Source organism: Temnothorax nylanderi, unplaced genomic scaffold (genome assembly GCF_030848795.1).
Source record: "Temnothorax nylanderi isolate EJ_2023f unplaced genomic scaffold, tnyl_v1.0 TNYL_tig0073_pilon, whole genome shotgun sequence".
NCBI lineage: Eukaryota > Metazoa > Arthropoda > Insecta > Hymenoptera > Formicidae > Temnothorax > Temnothorax nylanderi.
In genome coordinates, this window is record NW_027249135.1 from 13,465 (window position 1) to 37,019 (window position 23,555).

Genomic DNA, 23,555 nt, shown 5'->3' on the forward strand with positions numbered 1-23,555 from the left:
TGGCTTTTAATTAATATTTATTTAAAAAATTACGTAACTCTCTACATAAAATCTTTTTATATAAAAATTTTAAAAAATTTGATAAATAGAATCTCTTTAATTCTTGCGTATTTATAATTTAAATAATTATAACTTTTTAAATGGTGTAAAATATTACATGTATGTTGAATTTTATAAATACTTTATTAAATATTTTAAGCCTCTCAAATGTAAAAAATATATAATACATTTTATAAGCTATAATGTTACGTAATATTACTATAATTAGTGCGTGGAATACTCGTTGTAATCGTGTGATTCTCGCGAGGAAAACCGTTTAAATTCAGTAACTAATAAAATAAGTAACAAATTGCTCACCTCGTGGTTGCTTCGCCGTCGCTCGACGCCTCTCCTGGGCCTCCTCCTCCTCCCTCCGCGGCCGCTCATTTATGGCGCTCGCTAGAACACAATTAACTATTATATGATTGCTACGTATACGGCACTCCCGACGTCCCGACGTCAATCATTTGCACGACTCGAACTGTATTACATTCGGACGGAAAATCGATGCAGGAAGTGCGTATGATTTCGCGACAAATCGCCGCGGTGATTAGATTCGCACGTTATAAAGCAGATGAAGCGTACGGGTTAAAGTTAAGAATATAAATGTTCGCGGAACGCGATATCCGGAAAATATGAACGTCGCTCTCTCGACTGTTCGCGCGACAGATTCGATCAAACACATCTCGTGAAATATTTTAAGCAACGTACCGAGCGTCGAATCTACGTCACGCCAGTGTCAAATATATTAAGACACGATTAAATATGAGACAAATAGATTCGTCCTGTATGCGCCGTGACGTTCCGTTCACGGCGACGAAAGATTCGAGAGTGACGCTGCCAGCTTAACCATGATGCCGCGCGACGAATTTCGGTTAAACGCATCTCGCGAAATACTCGATCGTTTTATGAAGTCAGCGATGTACCGGTTGAATCTACGTCGTATGTGCGTCAAATACCGGAGGCACGATTGAGTTCAAGCTTATAATGATTTCGCTTACCGATCAAACGTGCCGTGACTAATAGGCCCGTCCTGTACCCGCGACGTTCTGTTCGCGACGACGAGAGATTCGAGAGTGACGTCAGTGACGCCGCGATGCCGCCATCTTTACCGTGATCCCGCGCGATAAATTTCGGCCGAACGCATCTCGCGAAATATCTTAAGCAACGTATCGAGCTTCGAATCTACGTCGCACGAGTGGCAAATACTAAAAGACACCATTGAATACGGAAGCTCATAATGATTGCGCTTACGGAGCTTACCGATTATACGAGCCGCGACAAATAGATCCGTCCGTCCTGTATATGCGCGAGCGTTGCGTTCGCGCCGGTTCGCGGCGACGAAAGATTCGAAAGTGACGCCGCGCCCCCCCCGCAGCCCGCGCCAACCCTCTCATGCAGTGACGCCGCGTGACACAACGCGAGTCAAATTGGCGCCCGATTACGAAATGATTGACTGCTCAAAGATACAAAATAATAATTTGTATTTGCTATTATCATCATTTTCCATTCCTTATATCACTTCAATTCCTTTAAACAATTCAGTCAATAGAAAAATTGGTCGAGGACAATCATGGGTTGAGTTGGCATGGAATGCCCCACATATATATTCAATCAAAAATTTTAGTACTTTATTGAATTTCGAGGTCTAGCAGCGTCGTTTCTTTACAAGAAAAATTTATTTTCAGCGTTTTATTCAAATCTCTGATAAAGAATGTTTTGGAAAACCAAATTTCTATAATTTTGAATAAACCTTTTAACCAGCTATTCTTATTTGTTTTTAAAAAAAAACTAGATCTAATTGGCATATATCATAAATAAGCGTCGAAACAATGTCGACTTGTAAATTTTCTGGTTTGTCTGTAAGTTGACTTGAACGTATAGTTACATTATTTATTAAAGCTAATCATGTCTGGTACGTTTGCGGTATTTATTATTATATTATTAATTTTCTTAGAACGTTATTAGTTAATTATATTATATTTTAATACAAATTCGGTCCAGCCGTTCTTGAGTTATAAATGGTGTAACTAACCCGACTTTGTTTTATTTATATAGATAAATAATTATATTTATTATTATTATATTAATAATATTGCTTTTATTTTGTCTACATTTTTTTCTATTGAGTTATATCCCCTTGTCCCTGCCTACCCGAATCCCTACCTACCTACCCGTATCCCTACCTATACTCAGCCGTATTCCAATCTATATAGTTCTACCTATCCATTTTCCTACCTATCGATGTTATAATATCTAATATACAAAGCTTTAATTAAGTCCGTGACACGTTTTATAATGGGTCTAATTTGCTGGTTAATCCAGCGGGATACCCGACCGGGATACCTCAAAGTGAAACCGATCACTTGAGATGTGAGAAATGTGAAAGTGGGGATTTTAAGACGCGCGTGATTGGGATTTAATAGCAATTTTTACAATTTCGCACGTATGCGAGAAAATATAGAAAAAGTAGCCCTTTGGGACAAATAAATAAATATATAGAACCATTTTATATGTTTCATCTCATACCTTATTTCATCTCAGTGGTCAATGTTGACCACTTACCTTTATCATATCCAGTCTTTTTTCTTCAGGCCAGATTGGACTTACCTTTGTCGCTCCTGGCCATATACAATCTGGTCGCATTTCGACCAGATCAAAGGGAAGAAAAAAATTCCTTTCATTGTCGTATCATTATTATTGCCGAAAGATAATATATTACGTTCGATTCGAATTACGCACGAGTATCGATTGTATCAAAAAATGCACAACGAGAAGTTAAATTACAAAAAATATTAATTTATAAAATGACTGCACAAGGATGATCAAAAATATTTCTATTACTAATTACGTTATTTACTTGAAAATATTGATTGTCCATTTCTTTGTAATCCATTCTTTTAATTTGGAATTGTAATCAAGTACAGAAAAAAATTTTACTTCGCGTTCTATGAATATTGCGTCATACATATAAATATCTCAATTATATCCCGCGAAAAATTAAAATTTATAATGTAGACGAAAAATTAAAAAATTAATAATGACAAATTTCTCAAAAAACCGACCGCGAAAACACAAAGATGCGTTATTATGCATGTTGTTCATACGGTACGCATCTCGAAAATATATCAAATAAGATATACAGAATAAAATGACGTGAGATCCGAGAAAAAGAAACTTCCCGTACAATTAATATTATAATTAAATATTATAATTAAATTAAATATTATAATTTATATTATAATTAAATATTATAATTATAAATAAATATAAATTATAATTAAATATTATAATTAATCAATAACCGCATTGTTATAATTGAATAATTAAATAATATATGCAAATCTTTATTTTACGATTATCGATATAAATGTATCTCGTTATATCTTTCACTTTCTATCAAAATTATTTTGATACATTATATATTAATAATATATAATGTAGTCATATATTATTGCAAAACTGAATAATTGTACTATATCATCAATTCTAAAATAATTTAAAAATTTTCAACGTTTTTCGACAGAATATTTAGAATCTCACGTTATGTTACTTGACTTTATCCAGCATAAAGTCAATTTTTCAATAAAAAATAGATGGATAGGCTACAAAAAATTAGGGTAAATCGATGCTTTGTTAAAATAAATTTTAGTAATAAATAACAATTATCACGTTTTCTATCAAATAAATTCTAAATATATCTATATATTGCTTCCTTGCATCGATTTACATAATATTTGATCTTGGTTAAATATAGGTATGGAAAGGAATAAATGGATATAAATAAAACACATCCTAACTATAACACGTAATTTTTTCCTATCTACAAATATTTTTTTCTTATAATGTCTAACACAATATTTTACTTATTCTTATCTCTTTTATAAAAAAAAAATGTTACAAAAATAATTCTTTAAAAAAATCTAAAAAAAATTTTGTATTTCAAAAATCATTACTTTTATTATTAGACTATTATTTTACTTTCTCTTCTGTGTGTCTAAAATATTCATTACTAACTCTAGTTTTAAGTAAAATTGATCAATATAATAAAATTTCCAAAATTTTATTAAAAAATTATATTTAAAAGTAATTTATATAGAACGCGGCAGTTTAACATAATTTGATGAGCTCTTCGCGAGCTCGGTGCGTGCGAAGTGTGCGAGTATTTCCTCAAGCACACTGGCACAATAAATCAATAACAATCAATAAATACAACAATAAACAAATGATACCAAGATTAAATATATGCCATAATCAGTTTTAGTCCATTCATTTTAAGGCAATGGATCTACAAAATGTAATATTTTTATACTATAAATTATTGTAATTCGACATGTACCGAGATATATTTTTGCTCTATATTTAATTATTCGTAGATTCGTTACCTCAATAAAAAAATTTCTCATTGACTCACCGATTCGATGCGCAACGGGCGGAGTTATGCAGCCACGTAGCTACGGTGATACTGTAACATACAAACATAAGATTTAAATTAAAAAAGCGCTCAAAATTATTAACATTTGAAAAGTTAATTCTTACGCGTCTCTAATTCGTCTTTCAATAAAATATTTAGCAATACATTTATCTGTTTATCGAAAAAAATCTTTACGAGAATAAAATTTTAGATAACTTCTCTTTCTTTAATTACGTTTAACTTATTCGAAATTTAAATTAAACAATTCGAATAAATGGAAACAAATTATTAATTTTACGTAGCTAAGAAATGATACTTACCCCAAGGTTGCTCCGCCGGTGCCCGATGTCTCTCTCAGACCTCCTCCTCCTCTCGGGACGTCAGGCTCTCAGGGTTCCTCCTCTCACCGCACAGGACACTCGCGAGAAACACTCGCGGAAATAAACTACAATCGCGCGCGGACTAATTATCAGTAAATGTCTTTCGCGCGATACTGTACGGCACTCCCGTAAAGTCAACGAGAAGAATATTCCGCCAAGCGTACCGTAATATTCTTCAAATAAACTTTGAAAAAGTTCTTTAGTCCGATTACTTGAACGGCACTCCCGAAGCAAACGCGACGAACCGGCTGCGGTTCGTTTATTGAATTAAATCGGCGGACGAGGGTACGTTTGCTTCCCCGTCTTTGGATTTTTATCCAAGCAGAACGAGAGTTTTGCTTGGGTAAAATCCTCGTACTGGGTACTGGGCCTTCCCACCTCGCCAAGGTCGTACCCCAGGGGAAGGAAGTACTTTACTTTGTAATATAAAAGCATGCTAGGTAACCATTTTTCGTGCAAATCCGATTGTCCCGATTCGTTCCGCGTTCATCACCGCGCGTTACGTTTTAATGCGACACGAAATGTTCTGAGGTGTCGGCAACTTGGCGTGATATACTACGCAAGTCGAGCGGGCGGTTAATAAAGACACGCACTTGGTTAATCGAAGATACGCTATTGAAATTAATTATTATCGCACGCACAGTACATACGGTATCAAACTCGTAAAAATCTCGCGAAAGTAAAACTGCGTTATTAATTATGCACGACGAAGAATCGTGACTGCCGGCCGCTAACTTACGCGACGCGAGATATACGGATATTATGAAGCACTCACGAACGGGCGCGATGTATCACGGCGTTTCGTTACTCGAATCACTCGATACGACACTATCACTCTCACTACACTCAGCCCTCTTTTTCCCTACGAAGAGAATCGGAGATAAATCACACGACAGTCGACACGACAATTCCGGCACTGGGCACAGCGTTCAAAGCACGACACGAGATACACATTCGCGATTCGCGAGTCCAGACATGGCGGGACGAGCGATTATCACCCGCGAATATCACAGCGAAACTGCGTCGTTCACAATTGCCGTACATACCTTATTCGCCTCGACGTCTCGAGCGAGCGATTACGCACGACACGTTCATTTCGACAAACACTATACTTGATATGCACGCTTGTAAATTGTTGAACACACACAGCGCGTAGCGATTATTCCCGCGTCCCGCGGCCCGCGAAACGAGGAAGCAGGAATGCCAATCACCGAAACGAGCGCGTTCCGAAAACAACACGAAGCACGGTGACGTCGGTGACGAGCGCGCGCGGAGCACAAACACTTCCTACCTGTGCGAAATTCCTCGGGAGAATGATAACTGAGTCACTCACGCAGGTAACACTACTCCGAGCGTTGACGGAAACGAGTGGCAAGTCCGCTCATCGTCAAAAACAACGTCGAAAACGCGCCGATCTTCGAGGTACGGAACTTTCGAGTTCGACGGTCGCGCTGGGTCGCGCCGCTAGCACGGGTTGGTACGGACTACGGACTGCGCGCCGCGCGGTGCCTAGTACGCCGCCGCATCGATATCGATCGAGCCGCCGCCGGCGCCGGCGGCTCGGCGCGCGCAAGCGGCGCAACGGCCCGCGTATTCGCGCAAGTAATATCGCGAGACGTTGTCGGTCGTGTAATTCTTTTCTCGTGAACGAAAAGAAATTCGGTTACGGGGTGTTGCAAGCTGAACGTACGCCTAATATTCCGTTCCTTCTTCGTGTCGGCTGAAACGAGGGAGATGCCATGCCGTCGCTAGACGAAATGAACGTCGAATGCCGTGCTGGACGCCGTACATATCACCCTGCCGCGTCGGCTGTGATTTGGCGGGTCTCCTGCAGTGCGCCGTGATTGAACTTAAAGCCGACTTTTTGCTCTTAGGGATTCTCTGTTGCTTATTTCCCAAATATTATTCGTTTCGCTTACAAAATTTTTGCATAAAGACCTATTGTCTCGTATTCGGATTTTTAAATTGATAGGAAATACATATCTTTTATTTGAAATATAACAGCACACATGTCCAAAAGCGGGACATATAATATAAGACATCTTTTAGATGTCTTACGAAAAGATGGCTAAAAGACGTCTTACGTCCTGATTTTGGACATTGTGCTGTCTGGGAAGTGAAATTGAAAGTGAAAGAAGAGAAAAAGTGAGAGAGGGAGAGAGGGCTATTAGATATTTTTCATATAATATAAATATATAAAATAAGTTAATATTTATCGATACATGTAAGGTATAAATATTAAACTGATCCTCAATCAATTACAATCGAGAATCCTCGAGAACGAATAGACTGCCATTGTAAAACTCTCGATGCTCTCGATGGTGATTAGGCTTCTCTCTGGATGGCGATGGGAATCTCTCGGCGGGTGGCGCCATCCTGCCTCCTGCCCTGAAAGCCGAAAGTGCCGTCAGTGCCGAACGCGATCAGCTGATATCGCAGTGAATCGCACGCGTCGCGTCGTGACTCCCCGCGCGAGTTGCGCGTAATTTATTAAACATTAAACGTTATTTTGTCGCGGTCCATATCGATCCGTGATTGGTCGGTTGCGGGAAATCGTGCGCGTCGCTACGTATTTCACCTCTGCCTCGAGCGGCAGCGATAAGACGGGCCTTCGAAGCGCGATAGCCTTCGCGGGATTTGCGGCGCTGCGAGGTTATGCTCGACAAGTATCATCTCCTTCCTCGTCTTCGGGGACGCGACGAGAATCAACGGAGTGCCGAATCGACCCTTTGATGTCTACGAAGTCGCAGCAGCGTCAGTGAAATACCGTATCGGCGAGGAACAAAAAATGTGAGTAATATTATCCTTTATCTCGTCTTCACGACCATCGACGTTTATCAAGCACAATCGCAGACGTAAACACATACATTCTAGTGTTGTAAGGACGTGACGGAGGAGTTTCGTGCAGATGCCTGCAGCGAAATCTTCCTCTTCTTTAATGGAGCAAGTGGCACCAGGTCGCCTCGCCATCGGTTGATTATAGATTATACAGTCAAATTAAAATGGGAGTTGATAAGTGTTGGTGTGTCGATGCGTTGAAAAATGCGAATTCTCGCTCTCTCTTGAATTTTTCTATTCCAAATCGGTGACTATATTAGACTTGCATATTATTTTGCTTTCGATAGATGTTAGTACATGTTGATATCTCTTCAGCTTCTTCCTCGTTCCGCAGAAACGACTCATCTGTACAGTTACTAGGGTTTAACGAGTCTATATATGGAGCGAAGCTCTGGAGATATTCATGTACCATGTAGTCTTATATACCCATGTTTTTGTCAGTGATAAGATAATAAACAAATTAGATAGAAAAATTAGATTGGAAAAAATACAAGCTAGATAGAAGAATAATAAGAATCTAATTTAAGAATAATGAGAAAATAAGATCCAAATGTGTACTTGATAGGTAGAGGAGAATAGCAAAAGCTGAAGTTAAAATAACATTTTTTTATTTATATCACTTAATTAAAAAAAATCTTTGTAAAGAACCTAGCTAGTCCCATAGGAATGAAAACCCTGCATTTGCCGGAGAATTCTACCTGCAAATTTTATCTTAAGAAATGCGATGTGAAATGCGAACACTTTGTCAAGCATTGAAATGTCTGTTTATGTCAAGATATGTTATTTCCTGTTTATTTCCTAGTAACTCTGCTCGCCAAGCTGTATCGACATGGCAAAACTTTTATCTCGTTTATGGTATCGCTGCATTATGCATAAAAGTACACTTGATTCCGCAATAAGTGTATCAGACAGCGGCGATATCACGTATTCTGATATCTCGTCCTTTCTATGCAAAATCCTGTCGTAAGTAACGAGAGACACCGATAACTTTACCTTATCGTTTCAATTAATTATTCAGAACGCTTCGAGCGAAAAGAAAAATATAACTCTTGCTTTCCCCTATTATATCAATTATTTCTGATGGAATGAAGATAAACTGGAATAACCACAATATTACTTTAAGCATGATCTTTTTAATAATCCTTTGATTCAAATTTTTGACGCCATTCATAAATCGTATTTGATATTAAAAGACTAATAATTTGCAATAAGAGAATAATTAATTTTTGTCAACGGAAATTAGGTGTACAAACAATTATTGGATGAGAGAAAAGATGTGATTATATTTTCTCATATCAGGAAAATTTGATTATTGGCTTATTCTATATTATATATGAAATAAAAATATCTCTATGCAAAATTGCAAAAAATATTCGAAGGTCGCTTGAAATAATACTTAAAATTAATAGGATTTAGCTAGTCTCTTTCTCTCTTGCTTGTTTTGGGGAAAATTACGTTGTGAAACGCGAGCGAAACTTCTCGCGTGCTTCCGTAGTCGACGTCTCAACTTGTTTAGCCGCAAATTTATTTTCCGTATCATTTAACAAGCTCGCGGCCAATTAACGTAACATGTGGGCCACGCGGCGCGCTAACAAAGTTTGCGTCCTCGCGGCAGGGCTCGCTTATCTCTCCTGATTATACATTCGCGGAAATATTCTTTTGTTATCCGATAGAATGGTACATAATTCAATCATATTTTTACGTTTGCTGCCGCAAAAACACTTACCTCGCTGCCGCGACGTGCTGTCGCGGACGTTTGCTAGCGTAGAGTGGCGTAACTATCTGGACCCTGACTGATAACGCTCGGCATAATCCACGCCGTATTAGCTGTATATATGTATACCTCTCTCATAAAGCGAGTCCAACTGCTCCAACCCGCGCCACGTGCGCGGATTCGTGACTGGGAAAAGTTTTGCGGGAGCCGGCGCGCGCGTGTACACACGGCTTAGGCGTATTTTGCATAATGCGATTTTCATGCCTCCGATCCCGCATTCGGAATTGTATACCTAGCCGCGACATATCTCCCGTGTATATAGCAATCACGCGCAGAGACGGATTGAACACGTCCTCCGTTTATCAATCCATCTCGTCTGAAAGTTCCCCTCCCCTCGTTTCCCCGCACATCAACCGCTTTTGCTTTACGCTTTTTTTATTCCTACTTCTGGCTAATTTTTGAAAAGTGTTTCAGCTAAATCTGTCACGCACAACAGTTCCTCGTTTAATTTTTTATCTTTATCTATTTCTTTTTCTCCGTTTATTGAAATATTTCGATTAACTCGGCTCAACTTAAAAATTTTAATCGCAGACGAATAGAATCGAAAATTCGCTTCCACGCTTCCGCTTCCTTCGAATCGTTTTGCTAACTTTGTTTGGAGTAGAATTGACTCGGAAAGGAAAGGGAGCGGTTTCTCTTTCGATCGTGTACACACATACACACACACACACATACGTTACGTGTCTGCATTTTTAATTTCCCTCCATTTTACCTTTCTCAGTCCTGCTCGGTATATCTCCATTTTACCGGGCGTGTAACTTACGGCCGCGGCCTCCGTATCTGCTAAAAATACAACTTCCTTGACACGGGTGCGGCGGTGCGGCGTTATCTCGCCGATTCTCACGTGCGTAAACCCGGCGCCCTGCCGTAATAAAGCCACGTGCTGGCCACGCACCGAAATTAGAACCGTTTGACCACCTAAGCGGAGCTTTCCTCGTTATAAACGCAGATAAACGCGTCTTGAAGAATGTGTGAGCTATTGTGAATTATTATCGAAACTCCCCGCCGAGCGATGCTGAAGCAGAGCTTGGGCTAAACGAGAATTGATTTACACCTTTAAAATTATTTTAAATACGTTTAATCGGCTAGAGAAGGTAACGACTGAATGATTTAATCTTTATTGCATTCTTTGAAAATTTACTATCAGTAAGATTTATATTTTCTTAGTTCACGGATAAGCGTTATGATACTGGTGCACGAAGAATCGAATAATGATATCGATTAAATTCCGATCTCTGTTAAATTCCAGCATCCCTCTGCGCACACCTGCAACTGAACTGTGTCGCGTTGCATAGAACGTCGGCAATAGCAGCTCCATTGTCCGCCTCTCCCGCGTATCTGTCTGTTCTTAATAAGCGAATGTGGGACATTTGGCGGCTGTTATTGGCCAACTCAGCCAGCCTACGTACGCGACTGTCAGGAAAACCCGTCGAAAGGAAAACGGCATCACTCCGGGCGTCGGCGACGCGTCTCGCCTCCGTTGGACCGCGCCGACGTCTTTCGACGTCGTAGCTTTCCTGACCCGAGACGCCTAGACGCATTGCGTCGGTGTCCCCTTGCCAGGGAAACGCCGCAATACCGTCTTACGTCTTACCGTGTCTACGTTGCGACAGGTTTTTCATCTTGTCCCGCCTTCCTCCCCCCCGGCAACTATTCTTTCTAATAACCTCGATGCATCCTTCGAGTTCACTTTCGCCGGACGTTCATAACAATGTCTGTCTTCGCTTTAAAGGATTTATTATTCAATTACTTACCCGTGCAAGACTGTCACATACACAGATATCCTTCGCGGATTCTTAGACCGATCGCAGATTGATTTTTCTCGAACGAGAATGTAAAAGGCATCCGTTTTTAATTTATAAATGAAAATGCTACGAGATAAAATGTTTACGTATTATTTATAATTTGTGTCATTTTTTTCAATTTCCGAACGACTTGACAAACCCGCGCGTTTGCAGTCTGCGTTGCAAATTGTGCATTCCGCTGCAGCTTACGAATTGCAGGTCATATTGCCGTAGTTTCTCTCTTGCCTCGCGAATATAAAGACGACTGAATTTAAGGGAACATTTGACATCAAGCTTCACGAATGTCTATTTCGTAGAAAACACTATCTGCGAGAAAATTAACGAATAAGTTAAACGGATATTTCACAGAATTGTCATTTACAGAAGTTTATTAAGCATTTTTGTGAATTTTTCTCCTTTATATCTTGAACTTGGAGAAACGTATTTTTCAGAAAACACGTAAAATTAATAATCACACGGCATAACGTGTGGTATAAATTATTAATTTATTCATGAACTTTTTTGGCATTTCTCATCTCTCTCGTATGGATATCCTTTTCTCAAATTTTATTAGATTCACGCACACAAATCGAATCGTGAAATATTGATTCCATATATGATATGAACCGTCGATATACTTGACGCAATACCTGGCGTTCATGCCTCGATCGCAGACTCCGTTAAATCGAATAGGTAAGCGTCTTTATACGCCTGTCTGCGCCCGCCTGTCTTCTCCGGGCAACATTTGCGTAGGTACAAATAATAGTATCGCCGCTGCGCATCTTACGTCAGCCGCACATGGCGCGAGAGATGCACGCTCTAGAGATGAGATATTTCGAGTACGCGTAATCGGAACGGCGCGGAGCGGAGATTTAATCGCGCGCCAACATATACACACGGGTTTACCCCGGGCGAGTTTAGAGTTAATTAATAACGAACGAGTCCCCCCCCCCCTCCTCGTTTTCGACTTAACATTCCGTTTGCAGAAACGGATGAGCTAACGGCTCCTATAAGCATTACCATTGTTTTATCCTCAGTTCGTCGACTTGCACGTCTGCTTGTAAATATTTAAAAATAAATCTTTAATACGTGATGTAACGAAGAACATTCTCTTAAGAATACTCGATGGGCAAGTCGAACCATTTCTCGAATCGAGACGTGTATTATGATCGTTCCAGGGGAAGTTTATATTTGTGTCGTAGCGCCTAGAGGCCATCGGCTTCATCCGCGAAGTGAAACCGCGAATGCCACTGCCACCGTGGATTCTATTTGTGTCAAACAATATAAAGTAGAGACGTATGTGCCCGCAGCCTCACTGCGGTTACATAAGCACCTATGAGGGGAGGGGAAAACGTGCAGAAACGCGGGCACATCGTCGCCGCGCTGCCGCGGGGAGATCAGCCGCATCACCTTGCGCTTTCACGAAATTGAATTTGCACCCGAGAGTGCACATCGGATTATACGTCTCGAATTTGATATAGAATATCACATGTCTCGAAAACCGCACGTGTCGCGTCTCTCAATCTTTAACACGGGAAAACCGATGAGCGTTTAATTGTTAGCCTTGCTCCGATCTTTGGCGATCTTTGAAATGCGACACCATTAATTAATAGAGTTTTGTATAAGCGTAATTATATTTATACATCGCTGTTGTTAATATTATGTTGTTTAGCTTTGTTACTATCTCGTCAATTATTTTCTTATGAAAAAAATATAAAAGATCTTTTTTTGTAGATAACTCTAAATATCTATTTCTCAGCTTTGACATATTGGTTTATCGAATAAATAAATTGTCGCAAAATTACGTCGCTCTTTTCCTCGGGCGAATTCGCTCGAAACAGTGTCATTGACCGTTGAAAATTCGATTTTGTTATAATTAAACGACGGGACTGATTCGACGCGCCGCGACGTATAAATATCTTTCCGAATCCCGATGAATCCCGCAAATAATTAAAAAGCTGAGAGCGGGGACGAGAGTTTAATGGACGTGGATCCAGCCAGGCATGTAGTGACGTTTTGACACGTGCCTCGGCAGGAAAAATCGTTAATGGAGCCAGAAACCCGAGCCATCTGTGCGATAATACAGCGGAGAGACGTGAAGGATCCTCCTAAATGTAGGAATACGCTTAGTGCTTCTTTCGGTATCGTCTTTCCGACGAACAATTCCGTCCCGCGTTTACCCTTTCGTGAAAGTGGAGAAGCGATCATTATCGTCAATATTGTTTTCAGTATTTATAAGATGGCTTGCCACATAAACGTTGCACAAGGAGAGAGAATAACGTCTAAGCGAATCGTGCGAGTAACTTAGTTTCAGCGAGCAACGGTAAAACCGATTTTCCGAGGCTTATCCCGCCTCGGCGATATACTCGGCGAGGAAATTGAATTCCGCTCGTATTAGCGAGGTCCGTGTAAGTCGGAAATGGTAACTGCTGATTGCTCGTAACTTATTCCGAGGGTGCAGTTTTTTCTCCTCTTTTGTAGGCAATCTCCCACGACGCGTATCTCCATTTTTATAGGAACAATTGAAATTCATAGTTCTGGTGTGCGACTTTCATATTTTACCGTTACTTTTAAGGAGGTTGTAAGGAGAATCAGAAATGTTAAGAATATTGCACAAAATTTAAAACATAAGCTCAAGATATTATAAATAATATCAGCATGTGAATTTTTTTTAATTTTTTCACCGGTTAGTTTTTGAAAACATTTATAACGAAGTTACAACAAAGTAATATTGCAAAAAAAAACCATGTGGTCATATTTTCAAATCTTTAAAGGTACTTTTAATATGATATTCTTTATATACATATATTAAACATTTTATTCAGTTCTTAATATCTTTAATAATAATTTTTGTTGATAATTGATATGCAGCATCGATCCTCCCATTAGAATCCATTAAAAAATCTTGTCCTTTGTTATAAATGTTTTCAAAAACTAATCAGTGAAAGAATCTAAAAAAATTTATATGCTAATAATAAAAGACGTTATGTTTTAAATTGTGTGCAATTCTTAACACTTCTGATTTTCCTTACAATCTCCTTAAATTAGATACGTCGGTTTTGCTTAAATTAATAATATTACGAAGGAAACACATAGCGCTTTTACGCGCACACGTTTGTACCTATATTCATTTGTTCCGGCTGTCACAATTTTGGCTTTCCTCCAAATCTCCTCACTGAGCGAAGAATTATTGGATTCTCTGTAAGCTTTCTTCTCAAATTTTATCCGTCGAATGTGGGAAACGTCTAAATGCTTGCGATACAGAAAAATATACAGGTGATAGATTTAAATAATTCAATTATTTATACTTATGCTATTTTCTGCGTGGGGTTAAATTGAATCAAGACCGTAAATAAACAAAATGCATACATTCCTTTATTATTCATATTTATATAAAGTGGAATGCTCGCATTAAACCCCCGCGATAGTTGAATCGCTGTGGAAGATATTAATATACAATGTTTCCAACGTGGCTTTTAACTCCGAATGACAGGGGAATTGTTTGAATTAGAAATTCCAGGTAGCACACGCTATTGCGTTTATTTAATAAATTATTCATATTATACGTATATATCGGTGATATATTGATAGTCAAACGAGGTTTTTGATGTACGATAGGGAAAACGAATTGCGTACACACGCGTGCTTCTCCAGTTATTTCTCCGTGAGCCTAAAGATAAATAAAAATTCTATTATATTACTTATCATTTAGGCGATACCGAGCCATACGTATTGTTGACGACGAAAATAAACGCGCGTTTCGTGCCGCGGATTCAGAATGCCATTTCGCTTTCAGTTTGAAACCGCGATCGCGATTGCGCGAGGCGCGAATTAAATTGCGTAAATAGACGAGAGGCGATTAACGGATACGCGCGTTTCGTCGCTCGTCCGGAAACTTAGGCCAAGATTTAAACATTAGTTTCGCGACAGTTTAATGTCTGCGCCTTGGCACGGCACGCGAAACTACTCTGGCTACTAGATCTTCAGTAGCGATGTTGAAACCCAGGCTTATGACACGCTCGGATAAGCCGGCCGTATATTATAATGGCGTTTAATACCGCTCGTTGTCCTTTCCTCCCTGTCTTTATTATAATAATAAATCCGTCGTATCCGAAGGGAGCGTGGCGCGCCACGCGTTCGAGCCGTCCGCGTCGCCGTTTCTTAATCATGGTAGAATTAAGGGAGGATAGAAACTAAGTCCGAAACAAATAATCCGACGTAGAAGCTTATGACAGCTATAAGAATTAACAGGATGTTTAAAAAAATTTAATGCGAGAGGATTATGGCTCTTTCGTGTATGTTTGTCATCAATTGTTATCAATAGACAACCCTACGCATCATTAAAACTTCGTAACTGGAACACCTGTCGGACATTCACGCTCTCGGCGTTCCGCCATCGGCGAATTATGGCATTCGTAGCTTTAAGTAGATTGACGGGACGAGGAGCGCCGTAAAAAATAGGATATAAACCTTACGATACGATCGCCGGCGGCGAGAAATAATTATAACATCGAGCACGCGCCAGTCAATGCTGCGAATGTCGTCAAAACTTTAATATGTTAAATATGAATGTTATTAGTGTTTTAACATACGAAAATGATAAATAATAATTTATTGTATTTGTCCTTCATATTTTTGCCACTCGTTTGACGGACATTCTTGAATTACCTGATTTATCTATCGTTACAATCTCGCTTCTTTCGATGAAATCGCAATATCGTCTTGCGGCGACACTGAAGTGATAATTCCTCGTGTATATGTTACAGTAAAAGCATGAAGTAAATGTATGATTTCATGCTTTTACTGTGACATATACATATAATGAAGAAAAGCGGGAGAGATAACGTTCCACGATTTTCGCGACAGCTGACAAATCTCCAAAAGTCCGCCGGCATAATTCATTTTCCCTCAAGAAGAGTTTCGGTGTATGCGTTCAATAGTGGTCCAAAAGCTCTGCGGATCGCAGACTCGCTATCGAGCCATTGAGCCTCAAATCTCGGGAAGCTCGAGGCTAATTCGGAGCCGCGCGCGTAGCTCTTACGAGACCCGTGCGCGACGGCGCGCCAGACGCATCTTTACGAGAGCGCGACAGACACGCACGACGAGGAAAACGCGACGTCTCGGGGAACACCCGCGGAGACGGTGCGGAAGGTGGACGGAGGAGGACCAGCGCGTGGAAGAGGGAACGAAGAGAGGAGAGTCGCGCAGGCGCCGATCCAACGCGTGGAGAACGCTCGTCGTCCGCGTGGCGCGAGTTAGAACTCGACTTGGTGCTTTTAGTCTTGTCCCGTCCCTTCGTCCATCCTCGTCCTTGCCGGGCGAGAGAGCAGCCCCCGCGGCGGAGCATCGTCAGAGAGGAAGTATGCGCCCGGTGCCTGGACCGGTTGCGGCAACAAGGACGCGAAGTCGAGGAGGATTCCGCCTGATCCGCTGACCGAGCCGGCGAGCCGTTCGCCAGCGATGAAGGGGAACACGCGTCGCCCCCACGTGCCTTCCACGGGTTCGCAGCAGCGCGGCGAAGTGAAAGTTCATTGACGATGCTTCTGACAAAGTCTTCAATGAGTATCTTCGACTAGAAGATCGTCTTTCCGGTGAACATCTACCCACGCATCCACGAAGATTGACATTTAAATTAAAAGGGAAAATGATAAGAAAACAATCTTCCCTCTGAAGATGTTGTAATCTGAAGAAAAACCTGGAAACTGTAGATTATCGAGTATCGATCGATGTGCCTGATTGCGACATGTCGCAGAAGATTTTATCCCGCAGGGAGATACTCTCGGCCGAGACGAATGACCCTCGCAACTCGAAGAGGAGCACCCGCGCTCTACGTCGATGGCGCATCCTCGCCAGGGCGCTGACAGGCTCGCCGGAGCCGGTCGGCAGCGAGTCCGACGAGGAGGTGTCGGTGAGACGGTTCACCAGCTTCGGCCTGCTCAAGTGCGCGCTGCTGGAGAACATGCTGACGGACGGCGAGTCCAGCTGGTGCGAGTACTCGACCCAGCTGGACGGCCGGCCGTACAACGTTCAGATACGCAGGATAAACAAGTGCTTCACGGCGAGCGAGCTGATCGGCTTCAACAATACCGGCAACGTGTGCGTGTGGCCGTCCGAGGAGTGTCTGGCCCACTATCTGCTGAGGAATCGCGGCCTCTGCCGGAATCGGAACGTCCTTGAACTCGGCGGCGGGATGAGCTGCCTGGCCGGCGTCCTCGCCGCCAAGTACTGCAATCCCAGCACCGTCACCCTCACGGACGGCAACGTGACCAGCGTCGACAACGTGCGCTGCATCGTCGCCCGAAACGACATGACGCATCTGGTGGAGTGCGGGGTCGTCCAGTGGGCCCAAGCCGCCCGAGCCCTTCGGCAGACGGCGATCAACGGTAACCGCGTTAAGGTGAATGTCCAAATTCGATCTTGAAGGAGCGGTCGATGGTCCGATGTTATTCTCGAAGCTATTAAAATAGCGCGTTGAAGCCCCGGTGTCGGCAAACAGGCGGGAATTAATGGAAACAGCGTTAAGAGGATCCTTCACACGTTGCAGAGCTCGAAGTAGATCAGGAATCATACCTTGAATTACTTTCATAGTTCTCGCAGCTTCCGCGTGTTCTATAAAAATTCATTTTAATTCAGATCACAGACGGCACATCGCATTATTTCGTCTTTGAAGTTGTATGTCATAAATACATTAACTCACCATCTTTATCTCTTCGGTATGAAACGTGTTTCCATCGCTTTTTAATAGATCATATTCCATGATAATTTCTATGAACAGAGAACTGCGGACGCATAATAAAATATACATAAAAAAAGCATATCATCCTCAAGGCGATATTGAAACGTGACGGGGATGCTTCAACGACGGTGCGCGGCTACAAAGAGGCCGGAAATTAAATATTGTAAATGTTAATGAGAAAAGCTCTTTTTTTAACTTTCTTATCGTGGCGGTCAGACGTTATAATGTTTATATGAAATAAAAATCCGGTCGTACCATATCGGATACCTAGAAAAATTTAATTATATCGTTAATTTGTACGATAATAGAACAATAATAGAAAATATTACGCGCTGGAATTTTTCCAATGAATCCTCAGTTCTCGAGCTTCGTACGAGTTCCGAGGATCTGCAGGTGACATTGGGAATCGAAGGGTGAGCCTCGTATTTCGCTAATCGCGGCACAAAATTCAACCTGGTCGCCGACCCCGCGGTCGAATAATGCGTCTCGTAAACCCCGACCGCGACGTGATCCGCATCTGTAACGAGGACGACAACGACGAGCTCGCTAACCGTAATCAACGACGGATCATCGGATATCGACACGCCCGGTTTCGCGGTTGCACGTTCCGACAGCAATGCGCTGCTCGTCGCCACGATCAATGAGTCATCGCGGTCATCGCGAGCCGATGAATGGAAAAATTGAGGTCTCGCCGGCCGGGGGAGGCGTAATGCATCAGCCGGGAATCGCGATCCTAGAATAGACGATCGATGAGCAACAATGATCCGTGATCGTTCGACCGAAAAGCGGCTCGTACTTTCGCGATAACAGAGTTGGCACTTTTAAAGGGATTTCCCGCAAATCGGAAAAGTTTAAGGACAAGAACGGTTCTGAGAGATTGGCAAAATGATAGAGGTGTGATCAATTTCTTTTTATAACGTACGATATCTATAAAATATCCTGTAAAATAGACGCCGTGAAAAATGTATTTCTTATGGAACACGTGCTATGTTATTTGAGTCACGTAACAAAGACGTTATCGTAGCATGTTTTAAGATGTCATACTAATGTAGCTGTCACTGCTTATCTGTGAAACATTTTAGAATATATATATGCAAAAAAAATTATGCTATATACAATATCTCTGAGTTTCTTTTTTAAACAACCAATTTAATTCAGATTTTAGATGATAAATTAATATCACAAATTAATTTTAATGAACCTGAAGTTTCTCACAGATAAAAATTTATCTTATTTTTTAACGCCTTTAATTATATATTGTTATTACATTCTAATAGTGCTAATCTTTCAATATGTTTTATAATATACGTAAAACATTGAAAAAGTCAAAATCCCAAGTAGCTAGAAAATATGTATTTGATGTCTGTATTCTTCTCGATACGTATCGCAAAGAACAGCCACATGGGAGCGTAGAGAATCCCCCCGCGTGAACCTCGTGATGCTCGGTTCAAATATATAGACACACCATTCGGACATTTCCGGCTAAACCTCAGCTCCATTTCCGGTAGCCTCCATAATGTAGCCTCTGTGCTCTTCCGGTAGTTCGCAACGTTCCGCGCAATTGACATCTTTTTCGTCGGGAGATTTCCGCTTGACTGGGGACCGATCGAGTTTCCACCGGCGAACCAAAATCGAAGATCGTTCGGACGATCGACCGAGATTAATTGCAAAAACGGCCATTCGACTTCGTTCATCTATTTACACGAAAAACCACCGTCGAATTATCTGAGAAGTTCGACGTTGAAAGGTCGAACGTCTTTATCGTATCCGTTTTCTGGTAGTCTTCTTCTTTTTAACACGATACTGCAGATCATTGATTTCATTTGATGTATCCGCGTCCGTGGCATCTAAATAATAAGATAAAAATATTCGAGCGGTAGTTATTTTATTTATCAAGTCGAAACCATAAAACGCATCGCGGATAAGCTTGACCGAGGTATACGCATCCAGCAATTTATAATCCGGCTTTTTCAAGTCTTTCCTTACGCGAAAGACGAACATTGTCCTCAGCAGATTCTTTTGCAATAAAATACAATATTCTTTCATAATATTTCGTATAACTGTAACATCGACTTACAACTTTATATAATTTTCCTTTGATTTTTTTAAACTTTGAAGACATTAGAGATTACTAAAAAGAAATCATTTTTAAAAGTTTGAAAGATTGTTTTATCTGTTAAAACCGTCTTTTATTCGATTATAAATTCTTTAGCGATTTTACGAGTTGCCAAACTCTTCGTGTACCTCGCAAATGCGCGAATCTGATCGTTCTTCAGACTTTTGCACGATTTCAATCGGAGCAATACGCATATTCGCGTATCTCAGCCGCCAGATTGATATCTGGACTCTCGATTGTGATTTCTCGATGTAGACCCGGACGGCCGACGACGACGAGGACGCTCGACTGCCGTCGGGTCTCTACGACGTGATCCTGAGCGCCGACTGCCTCTTCTTCGACGACGCCCGTCTGGACCTGGTGGAGACGATCTACGGCTGGCTGACCGACGACGGGGTCGCCCTGGTGATGGCGCCCAGGCGCGGCACTACATTCCTGAAGTTCGCCGAGGCGTCGATCAAGCGCGGCTTCATAGCGCGCCAGACCGAACGGTACGACGACCAGGTGTGGTCGAGGCATCTGGAGCTGCTGGAGAACAGTCCGGAGTACTGTCCGGATCTCCACTACCCGGTGCTGCTGGAGCTCACCAAGCAGAAGAAGACGCCGCCCGGATGATCGGGCTCGATCGACAAGGACGACGAGGACGGCCGACCGGACGAGAGTCTCAGCGAGGAATAAAAACATGTTTCTGAAATTCTGAACATGTTTCTCTTTTTTAAATATGTACGCTTTGCTCGCGCGCGCGATAGAATTATTACGAGGGAAATGAATGTATCGCTTCCGAGAGATGAAGATGCGCTGTAATGGGATGTAAAGATGCATAAAGCTGCCTTTATGTCGCCCAGCAATGTCAAGGTCGATTTTTTATTAGTGCGTCTGATAACGCTCGCGGATCGATCTTCCGCTCGTACGCATCGTTCCACATCGTCGCTGCTATCGGAAAAGTTTCCATAAGGGAAGTATTATGCGCGACGTGCGAGAATCGCTCGCCGAGCTCTCTTTAACATGCCCGACCTTCCCTCCTTTCCCCATCAATTAACCCACGGATGTTTTACGGTGGATATCCGACATTTTATGAATGAACGCGTATCTGAAAGTACAAATGTTAATTATATTCGCGCTCTTAACGTCGCATATATTTACTTGAACTTAATTACGTACGATCAATTTGTGTGTAGACGTATTTATTTAAGGCGCGCCACGGTAGCGCGAATATTTGCAGCAAATAGGAACGCGAAACGGTGCGGCGAGCCATAATCCTCCGCTTTAAATTAGTTTAAAATATCGTAGAGCCCGCAGATATTATTCTCATTCGCAGCAGGTGAAACTTCTGGCACCACTTTGCACGCGGCATATATCGGGAAATAGGAAGCGAGCTTCCAAACGGGCGAATACAGAAAGTTTCGAATTATTGACTTCTACGATGGAGGAAGAATGTCGAACTTAAAGTTATCTTGGAAATATTTATGTCACGATATATACGTCGGACGACAGAGATCACGTTACAGAAGATAGGTTCTCAGGCAAAGTTTTCGAGGATTAATCGATCGACGATTCAATTATTCATCGAGTCGATATATTAATCTTCGAAAAAAAAAAACATGTTTATAAATTACAAACGATTTCATCTGATTAGAACGTGGCTCTTGATAGAAGGGACTTTTCTTAGGCGTACCTGATTTTATATTGAACCGGGTATAAAAACGTCGGAAGAGCGATCGAGTTTCGAGTTTCGCGCATCAAAGTGTCGTTTATAATGCGGCAACGTGATACTGGCAATTTTATCAATCAATTAAAACGTCGATACTAAGTAGATAATAGCTCGAGCAATCTCTCGAGTTCCTCGTTCTTCGCAGCCGGCCGGACCAATTGTATAGACCGAGATAATGTTTAGATACAACCGAACCATGACTCGTAGACTGCGAAGTCACTTCCAGGGAGTTCTATTCATCGCAAAACTGCGTTAAAAGACATCTCCGTATTCTTGAGTATAAGGAAGGAAATAGCAGTGTTACAGTTTACGCTATTTTGGGTCCAAATACGAAGCGAAATCGGACTTGCAGCGGGATATTGTCGGTTCAGCGATTTAATGCTGGATCCGAACACGCTAATGAAATATCAATTATTATGATCGTGAACTCGTCGATCGTTAAACAGATATAGATCGTTGCGATCGATACGACGTAGCTGCAGGATAAATTTAAGGAGACAATTCTTACGCGAGTCGAACTTTGCCTTATTCGCGTTACATATGTTGTAGTAATTTATTTATTTATTTAGGCAGCGTTTTTGCGTTTACATCCTTGCGACAAAGGAATTCTCGTGAATTTTCTAAGTATCTCCGATCGCGTTATGAACCTGTTACCTCAACGGACCAATATTTATAGGCATATATAGTTAAGTCTAGTCAGAATTACCAAACGTACTTCCATTATTACGTATCTTCTTACGTAGTCCAAGTGTCCATAAAATCTCTTTACTCGCGTAAAAAGGGAATTATAATAAATTAGAAGGATTTAGTTGCAAATGTTATATTATAGAGAATGGTTTTTTTTTTATAGAAAAATCGATACCTTTCTAGCGTCCGATCGTTTTTGTACCGCAGTTCGAGATTAAAATCAGCGGACACGTTTTCCCGAGGTTGCTAATCCACGTGGCTAGACTGGAGAATTTATGGACCCTTTGCGGCCCTAGAGGGCCATTTGTGTACACGTGCATTATGCACGAGAGAATCTCCATAGTAATAAACTATTTTCACTTAAAAACGTCGCGTTTTTCCTCGCGTCGCCTGTACCTCCCTCGGACAGAGATAATGCGGTTGTCACGTTGCAGTCGCGTCGTGTGTTGACGACGGAAACGCCGTTGACAAATCTACAACGACGCGGTCGCGCGTCGTCACGTCAGAATAAATAATGACGTTTAGCATACGTCAAACATCCTGCCTACCTTCCCGTCTGTCGTGCAATAGCCATGTTTCTCCACCTCGATTCCGTCCATATGATCGATTGTATATGCCAGTACCTTCCTTCCTCTTTCCGTACAATTTGCCAGGACCTGCAACCTTCGCAGGACTTCGGTCTGCCGAAGTCCTGGATTTCTTAGGATCGAGTTAGACTTAGGTGTTTCTATTTTAATAAAAAAGGCACTTTGGCGCAGCCCTGATCTTACGTTGACAAACGACATTACGTAACTCACGTCCCAGAATAAAGCAAAATATGAAAATGATAGAATATTTTAATATAATGTACAAATATAATAATATAATAGACAAAAATAAGGAAAATATTAATAATAAAATAATATAGCATGATATATAGATAAACGAAGTATTTAATAACTTTCTCAGGAAGCACTAGTCAACATTCGAGCGGAGTAAAATGTCAACGTTTAAGGTAAAATACATTTTTACTTTAAGGCAAAACATCGCACGGTCAACTTTAATGAAATTCGGAATTGACGAAACGAAGCAGAGCT

The 23,555-nt window shown here is 41.3% G+C and overlaps 2 protein-coding genes and 1 long non-coding RNA gene across 4 annotated transcripts in view; 2 read left to right on the forward strand and 1 right to left on the reverse strand.

Annotated features, from left to right (window-relative positions):
- Positions 1-7,021: 7,021 nt before the first annotated feature.
- On the reverse strand, positions 7,022-9,445 carry LOC139774051 (uncharacterized). The gene is made up of 2 exons (XR_011718507.1): positions 9,398-9,445; positions 7,022-7,221 (listed from the first exon to the last, which is right to left on the reverse strand). It is a non-coding gene; the product is annotated as an uncharacterized lncRNA (long non-coding RNA).
- LOC139774045 (uncharacterized) overlaps positions 7,193-23,555 on the forward strand; it is a 31,903-nt gene continuing 15,540 nt past the window's right edge. For both annotated transcript variants that reach the window (XM_071708986.1, XM_071708987.1), the window contains exon 1: positions 7,193-7,623. In XM_071708986.1, coding sequence (XP_071565087.1) covers positions 7,622-7,623 — 2 coding nt within the window. In that variant the 5' untranslated portion in view covers positions 7,193-7,621. The remainder of the gene's footprint in view (positions 7,624-23,555) is intronic.
- Positions 16,004-22,846, forward strand: LOC139774047 (calmodulin-lysine N-methyltransferase). The gene is made up of 2 exons (XM_071708988.1): positions 16,004-17,626; positions 20,337-22,846. The coding sequence occupies exons 1-2, from the start codon at positions 16,973-16,975 to the stop codon at positions 20,694-20,696; spliced, it is 1,014 nt and encodes a 337-aa protein (XP_071565089.1). The 5' UTR covers positions 16,004-16,972; the 3' UTR covers positions 20,697-22,846.